The 23,790-nt window shown below is 34.2% G+C and overlaps 1 protein-coding gene across 1 annotated transcript in view; it reads right to left on the bottom strand.

The window, feature by feature from the left end:
• LOC135842572 (transcription factor Sp8-like) overlaps positions 1 to 11,156 on the bottom strand; it is a 79,770-nt gene extending 68,614 nt beyond the window's left edge. Inside the window, exon 1 of the mRNA XM_065360092.1 lies at positions 9,674 to 11,156. Coding sequence (XP_065216164.1) covers positions 9,674 to 10,547 — 874 coding nt within the window. The 5' untranslated portion in view covers positions 10,548 to 11,156. The remainder of the gene's footprint in view (positions 1 to 9,673) is intronic.
• Positions 11,157 to 23,790: the final 12,634 nt, after the last annotated feature.

Consider the following 23,790-nt stretch of genomic DNA (forward strand, 5'->3'; position numbering starts at 1 on the left):
GAAAAATATTAAAGAAGGGGTAAATTACATTTTTATTTAAAAAAAAAATCTCAATTATTTTTTTCTTGTTTATAGTAATGATGAAAGTTGAAAGTGATTGAGGACTGACTTTAAAAGCTGATGGCTCTTATTTTAGTTAATGTTTAATTTTTAAAAAATTTCAGGAGCCTGCAAAGATTTTTTTTCGGATTTTTGGAAATTCAAAATTTGTTTATTACTTAGCTTACTAAAATTAGCGTTTCAAGCCCAAATTTCATAATTTCCATGCAATTTTAAGAGTCTAACAAGTTTCGAAAAATTTTCAAAATCCCACAAAATGAGTAAAAGTTTATTCAAGAAGCTGAAAATTTGATTCTCTCGCCTATTTTTGAGATGTACATAATAACTCAAAAGCTCATTGTAATGAAAAATTTCAAAAATTTTGATCTATCGACCGTTAATGAAAACGAAATAATTTTTTTCAAATTTCTCGAAAAATTTAATCTTTTAGTTTAACATCTCAAAAGTTGTTGGAAATTGAATAGAACCATGTACACACAAAACTTGAAAAATTGGGCCTGAAGAAACGATCAAAGGAAACTAAAACCAATAAAATTCTAGTCAACCCTGTCAGTTCAAGAAAGCTCATCGCGAAACGTTTGAAAAAACATTTAGTGACCAGAGCAGTTGGTGAGCTGTTATCTGGTGATATTTGTGGACCATTTGATTGCTCCTTCGGTGGTCGCAAATATCTCATTGTAATCGAAGATAATTATTCAAATTATCGTAACACATTCGTTGAGAAGGAGAAAACCGCTGCAGTAGTATCTTGTTGCGTTCGAGAGGTACTATTCAAAGCTCACGCCCTTGGCCATCAAGTGTTTAGAATTTCAGTCTGACAACCAAAGCGAGTTTGATAACAAAGTGGTATGTTCAGTACCTATTACAAAAATTTGGTGTTCGTCAATGGTTATCAACACAATCCGGTGCTGTTGAATGTAAAAGCAGCACAATTATTGAGATGCCTCGAACACTCAAATATTCCAGTCTAGAGATTACATATCAGGTTGAAATCTGGGGTGAACTCGTTACCACTGCTATGTATTTGCTAAATCTAGTTGGCAAATCATCAATCAACAGTTCGACTCCTTACAAGTTGTGGTTTGGTATACCACCGCAAATAAAACATCTTCAAATTGTTAGTTCGAAGTGTTACATCAACATACTGATCCAATCACGTCAAAACCTGGATAAAAAGCTACTCGAAGGTTACCTCGTCAGATACGATGGTGAAGAGCAGTATCGAGTTTACATTCCAGGGAAACGTGACATTATTATTTTGAAAGATGTCACTTTCAACGAGAAACTTTGAAATTGCAACCAACGAGTTACCATACCGATCAATTAAAATTTGTTAGATCCGATTGACACCAAAACCAATACCAAAATCAGCGATGCAAAGGAAACTAAAAGCACTACGTCAACGCTGAAGAAAAGTGTACCTTCTACGTCAAAGTCATCGCCTGTTACGCTAAAATCTTCGACCAAATCGACTCTGAAAAGTCCCCTGAAATCATCAAATAGTTCCTTGTTCAGGAATGACAAGTTTGATGACGCTAACATCAATATCAATGATGATTGTCAAGACAATTCTATGCGAGGTTCAGATTTGACAAAATGGCAAAATTTTTACCGGAACACAACAATTGTTGACGTCGACATTCACATCGACTACATTTTTTTCCAACACATGATGGAAAAGTGATCAATTAATTATTTAGTAGGAATCTTCTGTCCATACAAAAGCCAGGTAAATGAAAATTTTCGAAATTTTCTCATTATTTCTGATACCTTGACATGCCATCTCGACATGTAGATGTAAAATTTGATGCTCAAAATTTACATCTACAACTATGTCGACCAATTTTTCAGAATTAAAATTTCTGTTTTAGTGTTTAAAATTTTAGTAAACATTCAAAAATATGATCTTGTTCAATGTGGAAAACAAATTTTTTAGGGAATTGATAAATTATTCACTTTTCCGCAGTTTGGAGTTGTAGATGATATGATGTTGATATTGTGGATGTATTTGTTGATGTCGAATTTCACATCAACATTAACATCGACATGTTGACATGAAAATGGATTAGTTTAGTACTTGCAGATAAAGTATTGCACCATCTTTGATATAAGGGATTTCTGTTGAACTTCTTGATTATACAGACTTTTTGTCTGTACTTCTTCGGAAGTGGACTTTGCATCGATGCTGTTTTCAGCACTAGCAATAGCCACATCAGAGGAAATAATTTTTGGAAAAAAAATTAAAAATTTTTAAACTCAAATTTTATAACTTAACGAAGCAGGAGGTCGACATAAATTTCGATGTGAATGTCGATCCATCCACATCCGTTACTTTTGGATGCCCCATGTCGATGTGAATTTCAACCCTGTGTGGAGCCAATTGTCGACACGAATGTAGATCAACATCAGTCGACAATTACATCGACAATTAGCTCGACACAGGGTCGAAATTCACATCGACATGTGGCATCCAAAAGTGACGGATGTGGATGGGTCGACATTCACATCGAAATTAGCATGGTCATTGTTGTACGGGTACGTGGCCAAAAATGATCGAAATCTCCGATTCTCAATGATCTTGCTAATTGCGTTGAAATTGAGATTTTTGTGGCTGTATTAGAAGCTTCACCATAATTGTTTGCGGAAGCTGTTCAAAGCCAAGACTGTTCCAAATCAAAAGATACTACAGATACTCCAAAGAAATCCATAGTCGCTAATGACACACCGAATGTAGGTTCTAGACCTCAGGGAAAGCGATCAGATATCATTACATCTGATACGATTTCCATTCAATCATCAATAAGCAGCAAACAAGCTGCTTTATGTCGCCAGAGACACACGCCTCGATGCAGCCAGTGTGTTACTGAAAACTCTAGAAAATTTTACCACTGAAGACATCAGCTGTCTAAAACGCGAATCAAAGACAGTTCAAACGTTCCAGCTATGCTGAATTTGCCAAATGTCTGAGTACGTTACACTTGACAACTGGCGTACCTTTCAAAAATGCTGACACGGTGATTTGTGGATCCAGGTAGCTGATCAAGCTGCTTATCCGAGTTCATCACTGCTAAGGAAGCATCTCATAAATTTACATTTTTTCGCTTATATATATAACTTATTTTTTTGTCATTTATTTTAAAAATTTGGTAACCTTAATTTTCCAATTTTCACGTTGAAATGAGATGTTCACTTATACTTATCTAATTTTTTTTCATAAAATTCCAAAATGAAACTTCAGCAACTCTTCAAAAATTTTATTTTGCTCTCTACACAAATTTTCATTTAATTCAAAATAGTTTCTTTCTTTTTTTGAATTCAAAACCATTGAATAATATTGATTGTGAAAAATGTCCAAAAATATAAATGTATTTCATTGGGTGTCAAACTTCGAAAACTCAACTTTTTTGTGTGAAAATTCTTTCTTGTGAGCTGTCGACGTTGAAAAAAGAGAATATAAAAATTCTAATCTTAAAATTTTCCATACATGGGTCTTAAAGCTTGGAGAGGGGATCTAAAACATTTTCAGCCAGTGAAATCTTACAGAAAACTGTCAAATTGCTTTTTTGTTTTCATTGGAGGGGGGCTCGAGGAAGAGAGGGAGGGGGAGTGGAAAATTTCTGAGACAGCTCATCAGCTCAGATTATTTCACATTGTTTTCACTACACAGCGTTTCGTGATACTTTCAATCCCTTTAATTACCCGATCACTTATTCTAATTAAGTAAAAACATTATATTTCGTTGTAAATACCGAGTTAATTCCACTACAAGGCTCGTTCCGAGCACTAAAATGTACTCCCATTACGATCTTCACGTGCTATAAATTTTCTATTTCACTCGTACCCAGTACAGTTTAAATTTTCACTACGCTTGCAAAAAGTCTACTATAGTTTTACTTATTCTCGTTAAAAATTCGCAGCTGTTTGGCTCATAGCATAGCGAAAAACAGACCGAGAACAAGAACATCACTGAGATAGACAGACACTCGTCGTCGGGGAGAAACACAGCTCTGAGAAAATTTACCAAAACGTAAATTTCTTATTACTTTATTTTCGCCTCGCTCGTCTTGGGTTTTAGTTTCTCTCTCCTCGACATTTTTTTTCTCTCTATATTATGCTGGCAAATGTAGCACGACGTTTTTACGTGAAGTCCATAAACTCGAAGACAGTATAAAGTGAACATCTTAAAATTTTTAACGTTTCGTTTTCCTTCCTCTCTCTTGCTTTTTGACCAGCTTCATCGTCTGTGTGCCCCTTTTTGCATCCGCATCCCTATATACTATATTCATTCCCCCAACAGACTGTTTAAAATGCTAGTTTTTCCTTATAGTTAACCTCAGAAGTGTTATTATTCTAGCGAAGAAGTTACGTCGGCGACGTTTGACGAATATTTTAACTTCGACGATATATTTTTTTTCGCTAACTCGCTTTTGCTCTTCTTCGTGGTATTTTTTTTTTTGTTCGGGGAATGCTTTTACTCACCTTTTGCTTCTCATCGTACTCTGTACCGTATCTACCAGGAACACGTAAAAAATACTACTAAAGAGTTATGGTGTCGTTTCCTCTCTCACTCCAACCCCTTTTTTTTGGTCTTGTGACGTTACCGTATCTTTTCCTTTTTTTTTTTCGTTGATTCGACTCCGCGGAATTTTTAAAAAGCAACAGTTAAGAGGAAGAAAAAATACACTGCGTTATTTTTCTCGTTTCCCCTTAGAGACCTCATAATTTGCCGAAAATATTTTCTGCTTTTTTTCTTTCTCTATGGTTTTTTTTCATGCTTTTATTTTAACGGCATGAGAATATTTGTGAAAAGTTTGTCTTAATGGGTTTCATTGCGGAGGAATATTAAAGATGAGCGAAAGAATAGGTAGTTTTGATGCAACTGGTTACCATACCTGTTGTGCTCTTGTTGATCAGATTCGAGATCCTTGATCTGGATCTGGTTTTTGAGAGGATTTAATGCTTTTCTGTTCGTTCCCAAAATATATATATATATATATTATATATTTTTTTTAGATCTTAGATAATTTAGGTATCTACTTATTTGATTAAAATTGTTTGTTTTGTTTCGTAATTTTATTTTATGTTTGATCTTTTTCTTTCTTTTCTCCTTTCTTTCTTTCTTTTTTTTTTTTTTTTTACAGAATTTTGCTTTTTTCGTCGGATTTGTCATTCTGGAATATTCGCTTCGTCATCATAGGCTGATCATGGAAGGATTAGACTACATCAGAAGCATTTGTATTTAATGTATAGTGTACCTATCAGTAATTATATACGTAAAGTCGTTATTTATTTGTTGATTTGACAAAATTTTCCTTCTCAGCCTTCAATTTTAAAATTTTCCCATAAGTTTTGGAAAAGAGTCACTTTTTTAATAAATTTTTCTGTTTTTACTCTTTAGTTATTTTAATTTTTTTTCAATTCGCACTTTGTTATTATACCCTGATGATTGAAAAAATTAATGTTTGTATTAATTATTTTTGTGTGTGTAGAAATATGTACTTAATTAAATGTAAAGTCGCAAATTCGTTCTTGATTTTATTTCTACGTGGTCTTCAATTTCGAAATAGTTATTTTTCATAATGTTAGAAATGACAAAATTCAAAACGAATTTGCATGGAAATGCAATCTCCGATGTACATTGTATAGATTCAAGAGGGGACCATAAAGGCCAACCCCACATCATTGTTTCTAAGGTTTCTTTTCTGTTCCAAATTTGTAGATATGATTTCGATTTTTTTTTTTTGTTCAAAGTCAAATACATATGAATCTAAATCAGAAAATTTGCGTTTGAAATATTTTCTTTTGGAAATCAATGATTCAATTTTCTCCAAAAATGAGATTAGAACAAAAAAACCTGGAATTTAATAAACAGACACTTTTATTTGTTGATTGCCTCACTACAAAATGATCCATCAGGTTTATCTGTTGATTGTCACACTACAAAATGATCCATCGGGTAAGTTGATGTAACTAACATTTTAATGATTTTAATCACGCCTATCCTTTCTTAATGGAATAGAAACTTCAATAAAAAAAAATTAATACTTTTTTTTGACGGAATTAAAATTTCAAATGTTTTTGAAAAATTTAAAGTAAGGTTGATTGGAGAAAGATTTTAAATGATGAAGTTCAAGAAATCCAGTGTTTTTTCCCTCAGAATCAGCTAAATACGAAGAAGCTCGAGCATTAAAATCAATAGGAAAGTTTAGATGAAATGAACGCTAGTCTTGATAAAAAAAAAAAATTGCCAAAGTTGATAGCATTATCATCAATAAAATACTCACTAATGGGCAAATCAGCTTCACATGGGAAATTTTAAATCTCTCTGTCTCATCAATCATCATAAATATCAGAAGTTTTTTTTTGTGATATTTCGATCTAAAATTCCTTATTTTGACACGTCAAGCTTGAAATATTTTTTTTTCGGATGAATCAGCATTTTAAACAACGAAAATCCCCCGATGGCTATTTCCAATTTAACCTATACCTACGATTTCAGTTCGATGATTTGCATTCTCGTGACAAAAATGCCATCCAGTTTGGGATAATTCGCAAATTGTTTTAAATGAAACCCAGATAGATTGAAAGAGCATGTCTTGAAACACCCCTGAAAGAAGTTTCAACCTCCAAGCTTAATTTTTGGATTTTTGGCGAATTTTTGAAAATTTAAATATTTTGAAAAAAATGTTTCTTGAAGCAGTTTTTAAAACTTTTTCTTGAAATATGAATTTTAACGTGAATAATTTCTTCAATTTGACTCCCCATACCAAAAACGACTTGTTTTAGATCATTCTTGAGCCTTCGGCGGTTCCTCAAATTTTTCAGGAATTTCAAGTTTCTCTCAAAGGACCAAAAATGAATTTCAGCACCTACAGGCCTGAGGTAATTTTGGTGGGTGCTTATTGGACACTGGTGTGTCATTTTTGACTCTTTTCGAAGGGAAATCGGAAAGAAGGTTTGATAAAAACTTGTAGGGGATCTCAAAAGAGAGGAGAAATAATTTTTCAAACCCTATTTTCGATGATCACTTTTCTACCAAAGTTCCAAATTTTAAAATTCACATTAAAAATCAAAAAAAAAAAAAAAAAAATGAAAACTTTTTTTTGGTTATGATTAATTTTATTGCTTCTATATTTGTAAGGGAAGACGCTGTTTTCGATTCCCCCCTCGCCACTTTTTTAGGTTGTTTTATTTAACTTTAAAATAAATCCAAAATCGTATAATATTTTTGTAAAACACGAAAAACTGTTGGAAAGGTGAAAAAAGAATCAAACACAATTCTCTTACTTCTAAGTGAATAAATATAATACTCGTATCAATCAATTATTATCACCAAAACGAATTTTTTTTTCAAAAAAACTTGTTTATTTTGCACATATTAATGTAAAATTTAAAATTTTAAACCCTCGTGGGAAATTTATGGTTTTAGCCAAGGATCAAAGATTTTCCTAGCAATTTTTTTTAGGGCTCTTTCACAACTTTTAATCGAATTCCCTCTACAATTTTCCAAAAAAGTCGAAGATGTCCCACCTCATTGGGGCCCTCTCAACTATTTCATCTCGTTATCGCGAAATCCCAAAAACGCTCGTTGAAAATTAAAGTTTTGATCAATGTGTAAATAATTCCAGAAAGAGTGGAAAAAATAAATTTTCAAAGAAGCTACACAACGAGTGACCTTTTTTTCTTAAAGATACCGTCTGATGTGTCTACAAATTCACCTGCAGACTTGAAAGCAATTTCAATTCAAGCTTTTTAAACTCGCCAGAAAGATTTGAAATTTCAAAAAAAAAAAATTGAAAAATTGCTGGAGGCTCCAATAAGTAACTGAAAATCAACAGTTGTTAATACGTGTGAGTTGAAGTTGAGAAAAATTACTCATATTAGTTCCCTTGTCTCAAAAAAAATTATACTTTTCGAAAAAATTAAAAAGTTAAAAAATCTCCCTCAAAACAGCTTTCTTAAATTTTTTAAAATTTCAAAAATTAAATAAAAATCCAAAAAATGAACTTTGGAGATTGAAATCTTGATAAAAAGGGGGTTTTAAAACATGCTCATTTTAATTCATCTTGGCTTCGTTCAAATCAAGGAGAGAGGAGTCCCTTCAAAAGATTCTCTTGCAAAGATTTATAATATCTGCCTATGTTTCCAGCTTAGTTTTGAATTTTCAAGATATAGTTATTTGGGATCAGAAAATTCAGAAAATCATTGTAAGGTAAGTAAGTACCTACTTATACGTATTCTAGCGGTAACGTTCAATTTGAGAAACACATTTTGAAAACAAAAAAAAAATGAAATTGCGATTTTTCCCTTATTTTTGTCATTATGAAAGTATCGTTTTTGAGAATGAATTTCTAAAAGTGGTAATTTTGAGAGACCACCTCATCTTGAAAAATATATTTTAGCGTTTTTCACAAAAAAAAAAACGTTTATGAAAGTTTCAATTTTTTTTTCTCGAGTAACCACGAAGGATCTATCAGTGTTCAGTTAACTGTGGTGGAAAATTGAAATTCAATTCAATCCTGTAAATCTTCGTTTTGGAGTTCTTCACTTTGAAGTTATGACATTTAGCCTTTTTTTACAAGCATGATTCCAAAGAAGCCAATGAATTGACACATTTCGTATAAAATTTAGCTTATCCAATGACAATTTGTGGGGTGTAAGATGAGGGGAGAAGGGGGTGAGGTTGTGATTCAATTTTTCAAAAAATCAAGCTCATGACAAAATTGCGAGGAATAAAATTTGTAGAAAATTCTCATAATATTTTCTGTCAGTAAAGTCGTTGGATGTTTGCTTGGACTGACGATTCGTCCGATTTATGCGAAAAGCTGAAAAACAGAAACGAAAAAAAAACAAACTTCTTTTTACTTGAAGGAGCTTTAGTTCGCTTTTTGATTTTTTTTTTCAGTTTGATGAACCTGTTGAAAATAACTTTGGTAGGTATTACACTTTATCGAGCTGGGAATATGTATTTGAACATTTTAGATGGATTTTTTTTTCTGATTTTCTCGCATCAATACTTCTCAAAATAAAAATCTCAGATGATTATTTTTGATGCACTATATTTTTACTTGAAGGAGCTTCAGTCAGGTTTTGGATTCTTTTCAGTTTGATGAACTAGATAAAAATATTACACTTTATCTAGTTTATAAATAAGTAAGTACCTGGGTATATTTGAACATTTTTGATGGATTTTTTTTCTGATTTTATCACATCAGGAGTTTTCAAAATGAAAATCTCCGATAATTATTTTTTATGCACCAAATTTACGTATTTTTCAATCCGAAAATTTGTAAGATTTTGGGACGAAAAAATTGCACGAAGTTCGCGAGAATTCGAAACGTCGTAAATACGATTTAGGTAGATATTTTTAGCCCTAGGTACCTAAGTCTTTTTCGAATTTTCAAACTTTGAAAATTAGCAACAGATCCTCTGCACTTTTCAACGAACGAAAATTTTTCGATTCGTAAATCATTCATTTGTATTTTTTTCCATACCCATTAAAAAAAAAAATTCTAGGAACCATGGGAAATTAGGGAATTACTATCTACACCATTAATAATTATGTACGAGTACCTAATATCACGAAAAAAATCACAATAAAATCCACACTCACCATTATAATGAATAGTAGTCACATCAGAATCGCTCGAATGTTGAATATGAGGCGGCGGACTAGGAGCTGTTGCTCCTTCGGTCGGACTCGACGGTCCCCAAGCCGACTGAGGCTGCATAGGAGACGCCGAATGATGCATTCCAGCTTGCCCCTGGCCACTTTGCTGCATCGACGAATTCGTCTGTATAAACGACGCACCATGATGAATAACCGACGTAAGTCTAATCTGAGGCGTAGGATGACTAGTATGCTGTTGAATAACCGAAGGCAGCAACTGCTGTGGACCTTGAGATGACGACGACGATGACGACGAAGATGATGAAGACGACGACGAAGAAGTCACAGGTATCATTAATTTGCCATCCAGTACAACGTGTTGATTCTCACCCAAGGGGTAATCTTCGGCCGAAGTTTGGTAATAATTTTGAGGTGGCAGGGGAGTATGCTCGATGACCGTTTGACTACCTGCAGTACTGCTGCCAATGGTCACTGATGAAGTGGTAGTTGTCGGTTCACCTTCTTGACTAGATTGTTGCTGCTGTTGCTGTTGTTGTTGGTATTGCAAAATTTGAGGTGGTGGTTTATCATCCGAGGAATTTTGTTGTATGGTTACAACGTCGATTTCCTCTTCGTCGTCGTCCTCTTCGGTATTAGCATGGCATAGAGATGGTTTTTTATTAGCCAATCTGTCTTCTTCAACGTGAGCCTCGGGCACGATTAATTTCTCGTGCAGATGATGATGTGCCCCATTTAGAGCCAATGCAGCAGCAGCCACAGCTGATGTTTCGACCGCCGCTGCCACACTTGTTGAGGCAGCGGTCGTAGCCGACCAAGGATACACTTTCCACTTTTTGGCCATTAGACAGCGAGGCATTTTTGCAGTCGACGATCCACGATGACTGAATTCCGCAACAACATTCGAACTAACACACCGAATTTACACACTCCGGCAACGATTGATAATACGCGATAGAGAACGTGAAGAAATTGAACAAAAAATATACGCGAAGATTGAAATAAAAATTCAAGTTTTTTTTTTGAACAAAAAAAAATTAAAGATGTAGAAATTTCGCGACAACGAAAATAGAGACGCGATTTTTTCAGCAGTAAGGGGGGTGAAAAATAAAAGCAACGCGAACGACACCGAAAAAAGAGAGAAAAATTGCACTAGAAAAATTACGATAAGTAGTGTAATAAATACGTGAAAATAGACGAATAAAAATCGCGCGCGATAGTACAAGAAATCGAGGAGAAAAATTAATTTTTTTTTCTCGCACAAACAGGGAGAAAAAAAAAGAATAAATAAATAAATAAAATAGGTGTAAAGCGAGATGAGGAAAAAATAGAAAAATATTTAGTATAGTAAGGTATGTAGTAAGGTAGTAGTAACAGGGAGAAGGAGAAAAGAAAGTTCGCCTTTACGGCTAAGAAAAGAGAAAAAAGAGAGAAGAAGAAACACCAGCGAACGCGCTACCGACTACTGTGGCGCGTTACCCGAAATGCCGACGGTTTGTTGCTACGTTACACAAATCTGGTATTAAAGCGCATTGTATATGCGCGCGCAGCTCACCACCACCCCAACCACGACGACGTACTATACGATGCCATCTTCACCCCTTGGTCACGTTTTCAACCCTGGTTCCAGCAGGAGAAAGGCGGTGAAGGCGGTGGCGGCCAAACTAGACTTTAAAATATGACACACGGCTCTAACGTAAGATCCACCCTAACGAAAAAGACTAGGATTTATCGTGGAAGAGCCCCACTTGTGGGATTAGGGGGCGACACCCTCTCGCGCATTACGCGCGCTGTCCAGCACACTACAAATTGGAGTCATGCCCTTATCTGCATCGCCACTACCGCGTCCACCCCCTCGTCGTCGGTGTTCTTCGTATACTCGTCTGGTGTGGTAATTGGCGCGCGGGGAATACCCGCGTAGACTGCTGCGCCTTCTTTGCTTCTTGCCTCGTCTTTCGTCGTTTCATGGTACATTCGCAACCACCTTCATCGTCGCGATTTTCTCAAAGCCATACCGGTGCCCACAGTCTACTATGTACTCTGTCGCAATCTATCCTTAGTCTCATATCACACCACAGACTGCTAGACTGGACCTAATACTTACCTACCGACCTACCTATGGATAGCTCTCGGATATTTTTATTTTATTTTTTTCATTATTGTATAATATCGTATTTATGAGAACTGGTTCTACATACTGGATTCATGTCCTGTACGATTAAGTACTCGTATGTACCTATCATGTTGCTTGTCTATAATACTCGAGATTCGAAGTCGATGCAGCCCTTCTGTGCGCTATATACGAGAACTTATATGTATTACGAGTACATATCTGGCTTCGTCAAATTGTTGATTGTGGCTTGTTGCGGCGATTCCGCGTGGCGTGTGGTAACAAGTGAGTGTTTCTCAACAACAGATGACTTCATACATAGCTGACGATGACGTGCTGCTACAGTTGGCGTGCGAATAAAAAAATAAATAATTATAGTAATGAAGAAATGACGTTTTGAAATTTCACAGGTGTGATTGAAATTTGCGTGGGCGAAATTTAGCAAGTTTTGGTTAATTTGTCAGAGAACTTGGTCACGTAACTAGTGTGTTACTCGATTGGAAATTTCGGATTCTATAGAGAAATATGAAAATTCTGGTATTTTTTTTTTACAAGGCGAACGTGTTCCTTGAGATTGAAATTAATGAAAATAACCAGGACCGTACCGAAGGGGGGCAGGGGGAGCTTTCCATCCTAGGAGTCCGAAAAATGGAAGAAGTTGGCGAATTGGCGATTCTCAATTCGTCAGTTGGAAAAAAAGTCCTAATTGAAAAAATGAAAATTTTGAAAATTTCAACTTGAATTCCAACAAGAATAGTTGCCAACAGGATTTTGAAATACCAACTGGAAAAATTCAAAGATTTTTTCTATAATTTTTTAGAACTTGAATTACACATTTTTCAGAGCTTTTGGCCCCACTTCACTCGGCCTCGTTTGCTTTTCTTCTCCAGGTTCAAAATTTTTTTAAAAATCATCATTCAAATTTTAAGATTTTGAAGCAAAAATAATAAACTCCATCACACAAGAAAACATGGTTTTTATACCTCTTGAAATGGATACTAATTTTCGAGGGTTTTTGCCTTCGCTTCACTTGGGCCCGTTCGCGTCTCTTTTACCGACTTTGCCGTGAAACGGAAAAGTAAGGTATTGTATTTGTCATGATGGTTGAGGATTTGGGTGGGGGTGGGTTTTCTTGACGTTTTGGAGTGTGCTGATCACGATAAGACATATGGCGCAAAACGAGATAAGTTTACATATATATATATTTGGAACCTACTAGCGTTGCGAGGCCCGGTATATGTCACTGACGACCCGAGGCCCGGGCTTAGAAATATACATAGAAATAAATTATAAGCTGATTTGTGATGTATTAGTAGGGGGTTATGTTGGTGGCTATTGAGGGGAAAGGAAAATTAATTTTTTTTTTAATGATGTATATCTTATTTTTTACCTACGTTTCGAGACCTAGTATACACTACCGACGCTACGAGGCCCTTGAGGATATCATGCCGACTGTCCGAGTCCCTGCAACGTTGCCGCGTTATTTTACTTACATCATCACGTGCTTTTACAAACTCGTGACAATTCCGGACGGTCCTTGGCTCGGATTTTAAACATTTTTCTTATTTACATAAAAAAAATTTGTTTTATCATCACGTCGTCTGAAAAATTTGAAATGTCTCTGGTGTATGGAGATACAACTACTTTTGGGGTTATTTAAAGCAGGTAGGTAATGAAGTTCTTTTCTGTTGAGTAGAAAATAAATACAAACATATTAAAATCGAGGGGATTGGAGAACCAACAAAAATGAGTCTCCCTCTCCAAGGACAGTTTTGAATCCCAGATACATTTCTTTTTTGCTCATGTTTATTCTCATTTTTTTTTAAAATTTTGCCTCAAAATGTCACAGTTCTTGATTAGAAACTTCGGAAATTACTGATTTCTTTGAAAATTTGTACAGTCTGACATACCTACCAAGGTATAACTAAAAGTCAAAAAGCCAGAATGTTTTCAAAAGTCAGGTCATGCACGTATAGTTCCACGTTTTTTAAAATGTCAGACATGATACATATCAGTAGAATTTTTTGTTTTTTTTGTCCGAATGCGAGACCATTTCGCGTTAAAATTCATTTTTTGATTTTTGACGAGTTTTAAAAAATTGATATTTGGGTCAAAAATGGGGGAAAAATCAAAATGTGACTGAAATTCCAAAGGCTAAAATTTGTTCCCCGAGTCAAATCATTCAAGAGCATCCAGCGGATTTTTTAAAAAATTATCTAGGTACCTAAACCTATACTTAACGGAGGAAATTTTGGATTTGATCCGGCACATGTTATTTTAAAAACGTGTGCCTAAATTGATCAAGAAGGTCACAAATAATGTAAGCACGAGTTTATAGTCACTGAATTTTATTTACACTTTGTTTACCAGACCGCGTCTTTTTGATAACTGGAGAATCAGAAAATCCGGCGGAGGCTCCAGAATGATTCGAAACCATTACAAATCAGTTCGGAAAGTCGAAAATAGCGTCCTAAATATAAATTAAATTTCAATTTTTTAGGCAAATTTGTTAAAATTTAGACTTGTTTGCGTTTTTTGGCTCACATTGAATTTTTAAAAATTCATAAAAACAAAAGAAATTTTGACTGATGATATGTTTTGTGGTCCTGTATTGAATTTCCTGTGTCTGGTTCGAAAATTTTTGTGCTAGTTAGGATAAGTACCTCTCCCTTGTTAGGGGACCAAACTTTTCATTCCACAAAATTTCATCAAATGGAGATAGAACGCCGAAATTTACTCTGCAAACTAACTTCAATACGCTATGAAGTCGATTGCAGGTAGATTCCAAGTCGTTTTGGAGCCTCCAGCGACTTTTAGAAATTTGAAATTTCGACAAAATTTCATCAAATGGAAATGGAAAGCCGAAATTCAGTCTGCAAACTAATTTCAATACATTATGAAGTCGATTGTAGGTAGATTTCAAGTCGTTTTGGAGCCTCCAGCTACCTTTTGAAACTTGAAATTTCGACAAAGTTTCATAAAATGGAGATGGAAAGCCGAAATTTACTCTGCGCTCTAATTTTAACACCCTCTGAAGACGACATCAGATGGGTTCAAGTCATTGGAGCCTCCAGCGATTTTTTAAAAACTACTGGAGTTTCCAGCAGATTTTTGAAACTTGAAATTTCGACATAACTCCATCAAAATGGAGATGGAAAACCGAAATTTACTCAGCAAACTAATTTTAATACCCTATGGAGTCGATTGCAGGTAGATTTCAAGTCGTTTTGGAGCCTCCAGCGACTTTTTGAAAATTACTGGAACCTTCAGTAGGTTTTTGAAACTTGTATTTTCCAGATAATTTCATCAAATTCACTTTGCACAGTACCTACGTACAAAAATTAATTTGGACAGATTTTGTGGCATTAAAAAAAAAAAAAATTTTAAAAACTGAAGTTATCAAAAAGGCACAGGAAGCTTCAAAATGGATTGAAACTGCCTGCAATCCACTTCGAAATAATGTCAAAAGTAAGGTGTGAACCGAATTTCATCTTTTTATTTCAAACGGAGGTGGAAGCGTGATTAGTATGAAATCGATGCACAAAAAAAATACACCGACTTTAAGACAATAACTGGTTAATACTTTATCGCTCGTGAAGGTCATTAACCAGCACCAATTTCGAGCACGCGTATTAAAGATTATTTGAACAGGTTTTATGGCATTTTTTGGAATATTGAAATTTCTAAAAAGAGCTGGAAGCTTCAAAATCACTTGAAACCACCTGCAGTCGACTTTTTATAGTATTTAAATTAGTTTGCAAAATAAATTTTGGCTTTCCAACTCCATATGATAACATTTTGTGAAAATTTCAAATTCCAAAAATCTGCTGGAGATTCCAATAGTTTTCAAAAGATCGCTGTAGGGTCCAAAATGACTCGAACCCAACTGAAGTCATCTCAGAGGGTGTTAAAATGGGAGCGTGGAATAAATTTCGGCTTTCCATCTCCATTTGATGAAATTTTGTCGAAATTTCAAGTTTCAAATAGTCGCTGGAAGCTCCAAAACGACTTGAAATCCGCTGGCAGTCAACTTCGTAGCGCATTAAGATTAGTTTGTCTCCATTTGATGAAATTTTTTGGGAATTTCAAGTTTCAAAAAACTACTGGAGGCTCCAGAACCACTCAAAACAGTTTGAAACAGTTTCCAATCGATTTGGCAGATCGAAAATAGTGCATATTCCAAATTTCAGCTTTCTAGGACAATTTGGTAAAATTTTGATTTTTACTTGCATTTTTGGCGTACATTTAATTTTTTTAAAATTCATTAAAATTCAAAAAGGACACTTTAGCACTTAAAATTTTGACAGGTGATCTAGAAGACTGCCTTTGGCAAGAATTTAAACAGTGGAAATTGATACGCTAGAGAGATGGATATTTGTAAGTTTTTCAGATTTTCTTTGTTGAATAGATATAGCTTTAGGCCTACCTGTGTACACAAAACGTCAAATGCTCCCCAAAAATCGAAAAATCAACTTGAGCAGCTGAAAATTGGGGATGATGGTTTTTTAAGGTCCTCTTTCCACCAGTTCAAATTTTGTTCCAACCGATGATTATCATGTGGGAGGTTCTCTTGTTAGTTCGACGTTTTAGAGGAAAAAGCTAGCCTATGTACACTCTTAAAGTTCGGACTAATAACAGCGTAAAGGTTTTCTTTTCTTTTTTTTCCCTGAAATACAGTGCGAAAAAAAATTGAAAAAAATTCCATGGATTGGCCCTCAGTCCACACACCATAGGAAATTCAAATATTTTGGCCAACGTGCTGATAAACAGAAAGTTTTATGTAAAAAATAAAATTTTTCTGCACGAGGGTGAGAGAAGAGAGATGAGCGAAATTTTTTTAGCTCTCAAATACTTTCTTAGTATGTATAATCCCAAAAGTACCCTGTAAAAATCCGAGCCAAGGGGAGATTTTTAGTTCCGTCTCAAAAATTTAGAATTTTTAGTATTCTAAAAGTGCAAACAATCAGACAAGCTGTGAAAAGTAATTAAGTATGTTAGCTATTTTACGTACTTATTAGGGTGACGAAATTCAGTTTTAGTCAGTTGGAAAATTTGAATGTGAGAGAAAATCGATCATGCTAAAATGTAGACCTCAATTCAACTGTTATGTTCCAGCTATACCAAAAAATTTCAACAAATCCTCACTCTGCGGCACATTTCACATGAGCATGGCATGCCTGCCTCCGATTTTTTTGGGACCAAGATTTTAAGAAAAGTCGTCTTAACCCCCTCCTCTCAGTAACCAAAACTTCAGTTGTCCAAAACGACTTCTACATTTTTGGTGAATTTTTAAAAATTCAAAATTGACCATCTTCGGTGTTTTATGTTTTTCTTTTCAAATTCCTACTTCTTCAGCATAAATTACGAAAATCAGTTCCGAAACTAGGTAATATCAATTCCTCCAAACTCAATTTTAACATCTCTCGCCATCCTGTAGTCTCCAGCGTTATTTTCGATTTCTCCGAAATTTTAAAATTTCTCCAGAAATCGAGAAAAATAATTTGAATTTCTAAAAATTGAGCTGTGGCTTATTCTTATGCCCAAGTGAAGCAAGGGCAAAAGCCATCGAAAATTGATAATTTTTCAAAAGTAAAACAACATTAATTTTCAATGTGAGAAGTTTATTTTTTCACCCACTGATTTTTGACACAGAAAAGAACAGGAAAATGATCTATCATTCTTGAAAGATGATGCGAAAAGTTGGTTTTTATGGCTTTAGAATTTTTTGTTTGTTAGGAAATCGTAATATTTTTAAAAATATGAACAAAGTCTGAACGAGGTGAGGGCAAAACCTATCGAAAATCCGTTGTTCATTTTTTTGGGACACAGAAATTGTTTCCGAATTTTTGGTGAAAAATAGGATATTTTTTGACAGTTTGACTGCAATGCAGTGAAGAGACCTTTGTTGAAAAATTTCAAGTAAAACCACATTATTTTAGAAAAGTCAATTTTTCTACTCTTTAACTTTGGTCACACAAAGGAAAAGGAAAATGATCTGCACGAGCGGAGTGAAAGAGAAAGCTTTTAAAAATTTATAATTCATGAAGTAAGAACTCGTGGTTTTTGGTAATTCTATGATTTTCCCAGCTTGCATAACTTTTACCCAATTTTTTCCAACTCACCCGAATTTCCTGAAAAATTCTCAGCTTTTTCCAATACTTATCTGTTTGGGGGGTGAGACAGCTCCCACTCACCCTCCCATTCGGCACGTCTCTGAATTGCCTTCAGGTTTACAGAGGAGCTAGTTTTCATTACAAAAATCTCAATTTGTTTAAATCTTATTTTTGGTGTCTAATCAGTTAATATGTACTATGACGTAATTTTTCAAAATTTCAACTCTTTTCACCAAAAAACCTTCGAAGGTACAATGAAAAATTGAAAATTTTTGAAATATCCCGGAGTCAGGAAGTCATATTCCTGAAAACAACAAAAAGAAAAAAAAATCGATTGAAAATAATACAAATTTGAGCCATCACTGCTTTAAACAAATGGCGTATATGTCAAACCAACCCTTCCACCCCCCCGCCCGGGAATGAGGTTACATAATTCTGAGCCATTGTAAGACCTCTAGCATAATTTTCAATTTCTCCAGAAGGCGTGAAAAATTCGGATAGCTAAAAATTGAGTCGTGGCTTATTCTTGACCTATAATTAAAGGGGCTAAATCGCATTTGAGTCAATTTCCAGGCAGTCCCTCCAGTGGTTTTTTCATCATACGAGTATTATTCTTAATGATATCGAAAGTGAAGAATGTTGGTCAAAAACACACGAGGTAATCGTCAGGAAATCCTCAAATGTGGATTAGCCCCTTAATCAGGTCGAGAATTACGTAAGGTGAGGGAGAAACGACACCCTCACTGTGTATTTTAGAATTGCATGATAAATCATATTTTCATTTTATTTTACCTCAACATTTTTCTCTCGTGAATACTTTCGATACTGGTTTCCAGGTTTTCAGCTCATAAAAACCGTCTTTCATCTGAAAAAAATCAAATTGCTGCTCTGAAGCCTCAAACCTTCTTCATGCTCACAGAGGGACTAGTTTTCATTACAAAACCCCCAATTTGTTTAAATCATTCCTGATGTGTAATCAATTCATGTACGTCATTTTTTTTAAACTTCAACTCTTTAAAAAAAACGCAGAAAGTACAATTGGAAATTGAGAAAATTAAGTATCTTGAATTGAGGAAGTCGTTTCTCAAGAAAAAAAGCAGGTTAAAAATAATACAAAGATCCATTGTCATTTCATAAAATTAATATGAGACATAGACTATACACCTTATAGTGAATAGTTGAAACACCAACTCCCAGTCCCATCAACTCCACTCCAGACACAGTTGGGCTGTGTGCATGCGATGTTGCCGATGCATTGGGTCTCGTAACGTTGGTACCATTTAGTGGGTCTCGTATCGTTATATACAAGCAGGGTGGCACCCTCTACAGAGAGACAGTGCGAACCAAATCTGTATAAGTGGTGGCACTCAACCTACGATCCGAGTCCCAAACAAAAATTTGGCAAACAGCATGTCTTAAGGTGTACATGATGAAAATTGTGAAAAACATGGGGAAACGTTCCGAGACCCGGGATCGGGTCTCGGAACGTCGCGTCGGGCCTCGGACCGTCAGTATCATTTCCAGAAACGGGCCTGTATAAGCCGTAGTAAGCCTGTATATTTATTTATTTATATATTTATTTATATATCAATTTATGTATAAATTTGTGTCACGCTGAACTCAAAAGCTCCGAACTTTAAGTTGAAACTGATGATGGCAAAATATTGCTTTGATACTGAACTAGAGAAATTTTTAATTTGGTCGAAATCGATTCAGCCGTTTACGAGATATGAACGTTTAAGTGTGTTTCAACGTTATGGATAAGCAGAAATTTGTGTAAACCCTTATATCTCGCAAACGGCTTACCCCCAACAAACAGATGGGGTGGTTAGGGTGTGTAGGTTGCAGATTGGCGTGCCGGAGGTCGGGTGTTCGAATCCCGCGCGAGTCAAGAGGAGAAAATATTTTGTTGATTTGTTTGTTAATTTTTTTGTTAATTTTATCCTTCCAAAAATTTTTTGCCATAAAAAATCAAAATTTTTCAAAAATTTCTAGTGTAATTTTTGTTTTAACAAAAAACATTAAGTTTTTGGTAAATAGCCAGTAAAATTTGATAATTTTTTTTTTTGGTGAATTAATAGTAATTTTTAGTAAATAAAATGATTAGTTATCTTTGGTGAATTACTCGTAATTAAAGTTGGTCGAAAATTTTGGTAAATTGCTTGGGTAATTTTTGGTAATTTGGTAAAGTTTGGTAAATTGGCAAAAACCTTTGGCAGTAAATTACTGGGGTAATTAAAATTCGGTAAAAAATTAAAAAATTGGTAAATTAGTGAGGAAATGTCTGGTAAATTACTGAGGTGAATGTTGGTAAATTGCTGGGGTAATTTTTGGTAAAATGGAAAAAGTTGGTGAAATTGGTAAATTAGTGGGTAATGTCTGGTAAATTACTGAGGTAAATGTTAGTAAATTGCTGGGGTAATTTTTGGTAAATTCGTAAATTTTGGTAAATAGGTAAATTTTGGTAAATTGGTAAATTTTGATAAATTGGTAAATTTTGGTAAATTGGTAAATTTTGGTAAATTGGTAAATTTTGGTAAATTGGTAAACTTTGGTAAATCGGTAAATTTGGGTAAATCGGTAAATTTGGGTAAATTGGTAAATTTGGGTAAATTGGTAAATTTGGGTAAATTGGTAAATTTGGGTAAATTGGTAAATTGGTAAATTTCGGTAAATAGCTAAATTTTGGTAAATTGGTAAATTTGGGTAAATAGCTAAATTTTGGTAAATTGGTAAATTTGGGTAAATTGGTAAATTTTGGTAAATCCGTAAATTTCGGTAAATTTGTTTATTTTCCTGTATAACAGAGCAAAGTCGGTTAATCTTGCCTACTGCGCAAGATGTTTTTCAATTTCAAATTTTTCAAAAAAAAAGAATCATGATTCGAATTTTAAAGTTTTGAATCAAAATAATGAACTTCTTATAAGTGACTCATCTCACAAAAAAACATCATTTTTTATACCTCTCGAAATAGGTACTAATTTTCGAGAGCTGTTGCCCTCGTGCTTTTTATTTTTAATTTTGAATTTAAAAAAAAAATCATCACTTTTGTATTTGCTTAGGTAAGTTAGATACTTTCATCACACAAAAAAACATCGTTTTTAGTATGTGGGTACCTCTTGAACCTACTGATTCTCAAGAGCTTTTCCCTTCTGTTTTCGATTTTGAATTTTCCAAAAAAAATCATCATTCGAATTCAAAAATTTTGAAGCAAAATAATAAACTTTTTATAAGTATTTCATCACACAAAAAAAAATATTTTTTTTTTATTCCTTTTGAAATACTGACTTTTGTGAATGCATTGGAAAAGTCAAAAAGTCGAATATAAAATTTCGCCTCGTCCACTCTCCCTCCTTAAAAATCCCCCATTTGTTTAAAAAATGTATTGCTAAAGATCCTTTGAAAAATTTGAGTTGGAAATTTCAAGGCAAAAAATGTTACCTGTTGGAATTTTTATAATGCTCCCCCTGCACTGAAAATAACGAAAACGCCTTTACTTCATCGAAAAGAGCAGGAGTAGAAAGTATGTTTTACTGATGGGAATGGATCAAATTCGAGTCTTGTCTTAGAATAGGTAGGTAATGAAAATAAGAAAATTTTCATTTTTTATTTTTTCCCCTGTTTTTTGAAGGTGACTAATCCCACGTTTTCATGATTTTGCAGAGGGAGAGGTACCAAAACTATCGAATAGTGCTTTTCTAATGAAAATAAACGAAATCCGCATGAAAAATTTTACTTTTTGACTTTTTTGATTTTTTTTTTTGAGTTTGCGGGGCTCAACTTACATGTTTTCATTATGCAAGGAGAGGGAGGGTGAAACTATTGAACGATGCTTTTTGATAATGATGAAAATTCACCAAATCGAAGAATACTATTTTTTTTTGGTGGTGTTGGAAAATAGAAACGTAAAAATTTTGACTTTTGGGGTCTTTGTACATATTTATTTGAGAAGTTCTGGAAGGAGGTAGAGGGGGAGGAGGGTTCCCAACACTATTGAAAATTTCCAAGAAATTCTTTCTCCAAGAAACCTGGGACGAAACTAAAGGTTTTGTTAGGTGTGGGGGGGGGTGCAACCGAAAAGAAGGAGTTGCGATAAGGCCATTTTTTGGCCACGGACAGTTATCAACTCGACCACTCTTAAAATGTTTAATAAAAATGTCCCAAATACAAATCCGTGGTTAGTTGACCCAAAATGACCATTTTTGGGGCTCCAGGAGTTCTCAAAGTTGTAAATAAAAAAATAATTTTAGGAACCACTGAGTAACATTCATTTTCAAAAACTTTTTATGCGAGGTGATTTTTCTATTTTCAACCCTCGGGGCAGAAATGGGAGGGGGGTGTTTATTTTTGGAGAATTTTGGAATCACCATTTTGAACTTGCTCCTTTGAACCCCGCTAAAAACTTTTCACAGTTTATTAGTATCTGAAAGACCTCCATCGCATCGTACCAAATTTAGAGCTCAATAAAATTTTGCGCTGGTACCTAGTCAAAAATCCAATTTTCCAATTTTTCTTAATTTCGATATTTTGGGGTTTGAGGTATACATTCAATTTATTATCTATATGAAAAAATTTAATTTAGCTCCCAAAGTACGAGTATATTCGTAATTTTGAATTTTTCTTTTTAGAGGCTCTCACTTTAGGCACCCCTAAAAAACGCGTTCATGCTAATTTTTTAAATAAATTGAAGAATACACATTTGAAACACACTATAGTAAGAGCTAGATAATTTTTCATTTTATTTTTCCTGTAACTCTCAAAATTGGTCTATTTTGGGTCAAATTCTGAGATTTTGCACTTCGAAAAAACGTTGAAATCAAGTTTTCATGATTTCAACGAAGTAAAATCTCAGAATTTGACCCAAAACAGCTCAATTTTAAAGTTAAAGAAAAAAGCTAATGAAAAATAATTCGTCAATTTTAGTATTTGAAAAAATATGCATAAACGCTTTTTTTAGGGGTTCCTAAAGTGGGAGGGAAGTCTAAAAAAAGTAATGAAAACACAATGTTTTTTTATATGAAAAGAGTTGATGATTTTTTTGGTTTCAAAATTGTAGAATTTGAATGATGATTTTTCAGAAATTCCAAGATTGAAAAAAAAGCAAACGGTGCGGACGAACTGAGAGCAAAAAGTTTCGTAAATTTGTATTTTGATAGGTAAAAGATCTTTGTTTTTTTTTTAATGTGAAAAATCTAACTTTTTCGATTTCAAAATTGCGGAATTTGAATGATGATTTCCCAGAAATTCCAACTTCGAAAAAAAAGCAAACACGGCTGATCGAACTGAGAGCAAAAGCTTTCAAAAATTCATATTTTGATAGATAAAAACACAGTGCTTTTTATGCAAAAAGATTGTTTTTTTTTTAGTTTTAAAATTTTAGAATTGGAATGATGATTTTCAGAAATTCCAACTGAAAAAAAAATGCAAATAGGTGCAAACGAACGTTGAGCGATAAAGGTTTCGAAAATTTGTATGTATTTTGATAGGAGAGCTTCGTTTTTTTAAATGTGAATTTGATTTTTTTGGTTTAAAAATTTTAGAATTTGAACAAATTTGTTTCTCATTGTAATATACCCAAATTTTAGATTTGAGGACCTCCAAATTTTTTTTAAAAAATTGAATAAAAATTTTCATAAGACATCAATTGGCAAAATATGTAAGTAGATCTTTTTCTCCTGCATCAGTGGACAAATTTTCAGTCAACACCCCCATCCCCAAAAAACTTCAATATAGCTTCTGCTTTAGAAAATGGGGCTCAAAATGATATTTGCCCCAGGCCCGTATCGGCTCTCGACGGCCCTGCCGAAAATATTTGTTTAAACAATAAACAAATAATTTGGTGTGAGTAGGTACTTCGATTTTTCTTTCTCAAAAATTCA

This window comes from Planococcus citri, chromosome 4, assembly GCF_950023065.1.
Source record: "Planococcus citri chromosome 4, ihPlaCitr1.1, whole genome shotgun sequence".
Taxonomy (NCBI): domain Eukaryota; kingdom Metazoa; phylum Arthropoda; class Insecta; order Hemiptera; family Pseudococcidae; genus Planococcus; species Planococcus citri.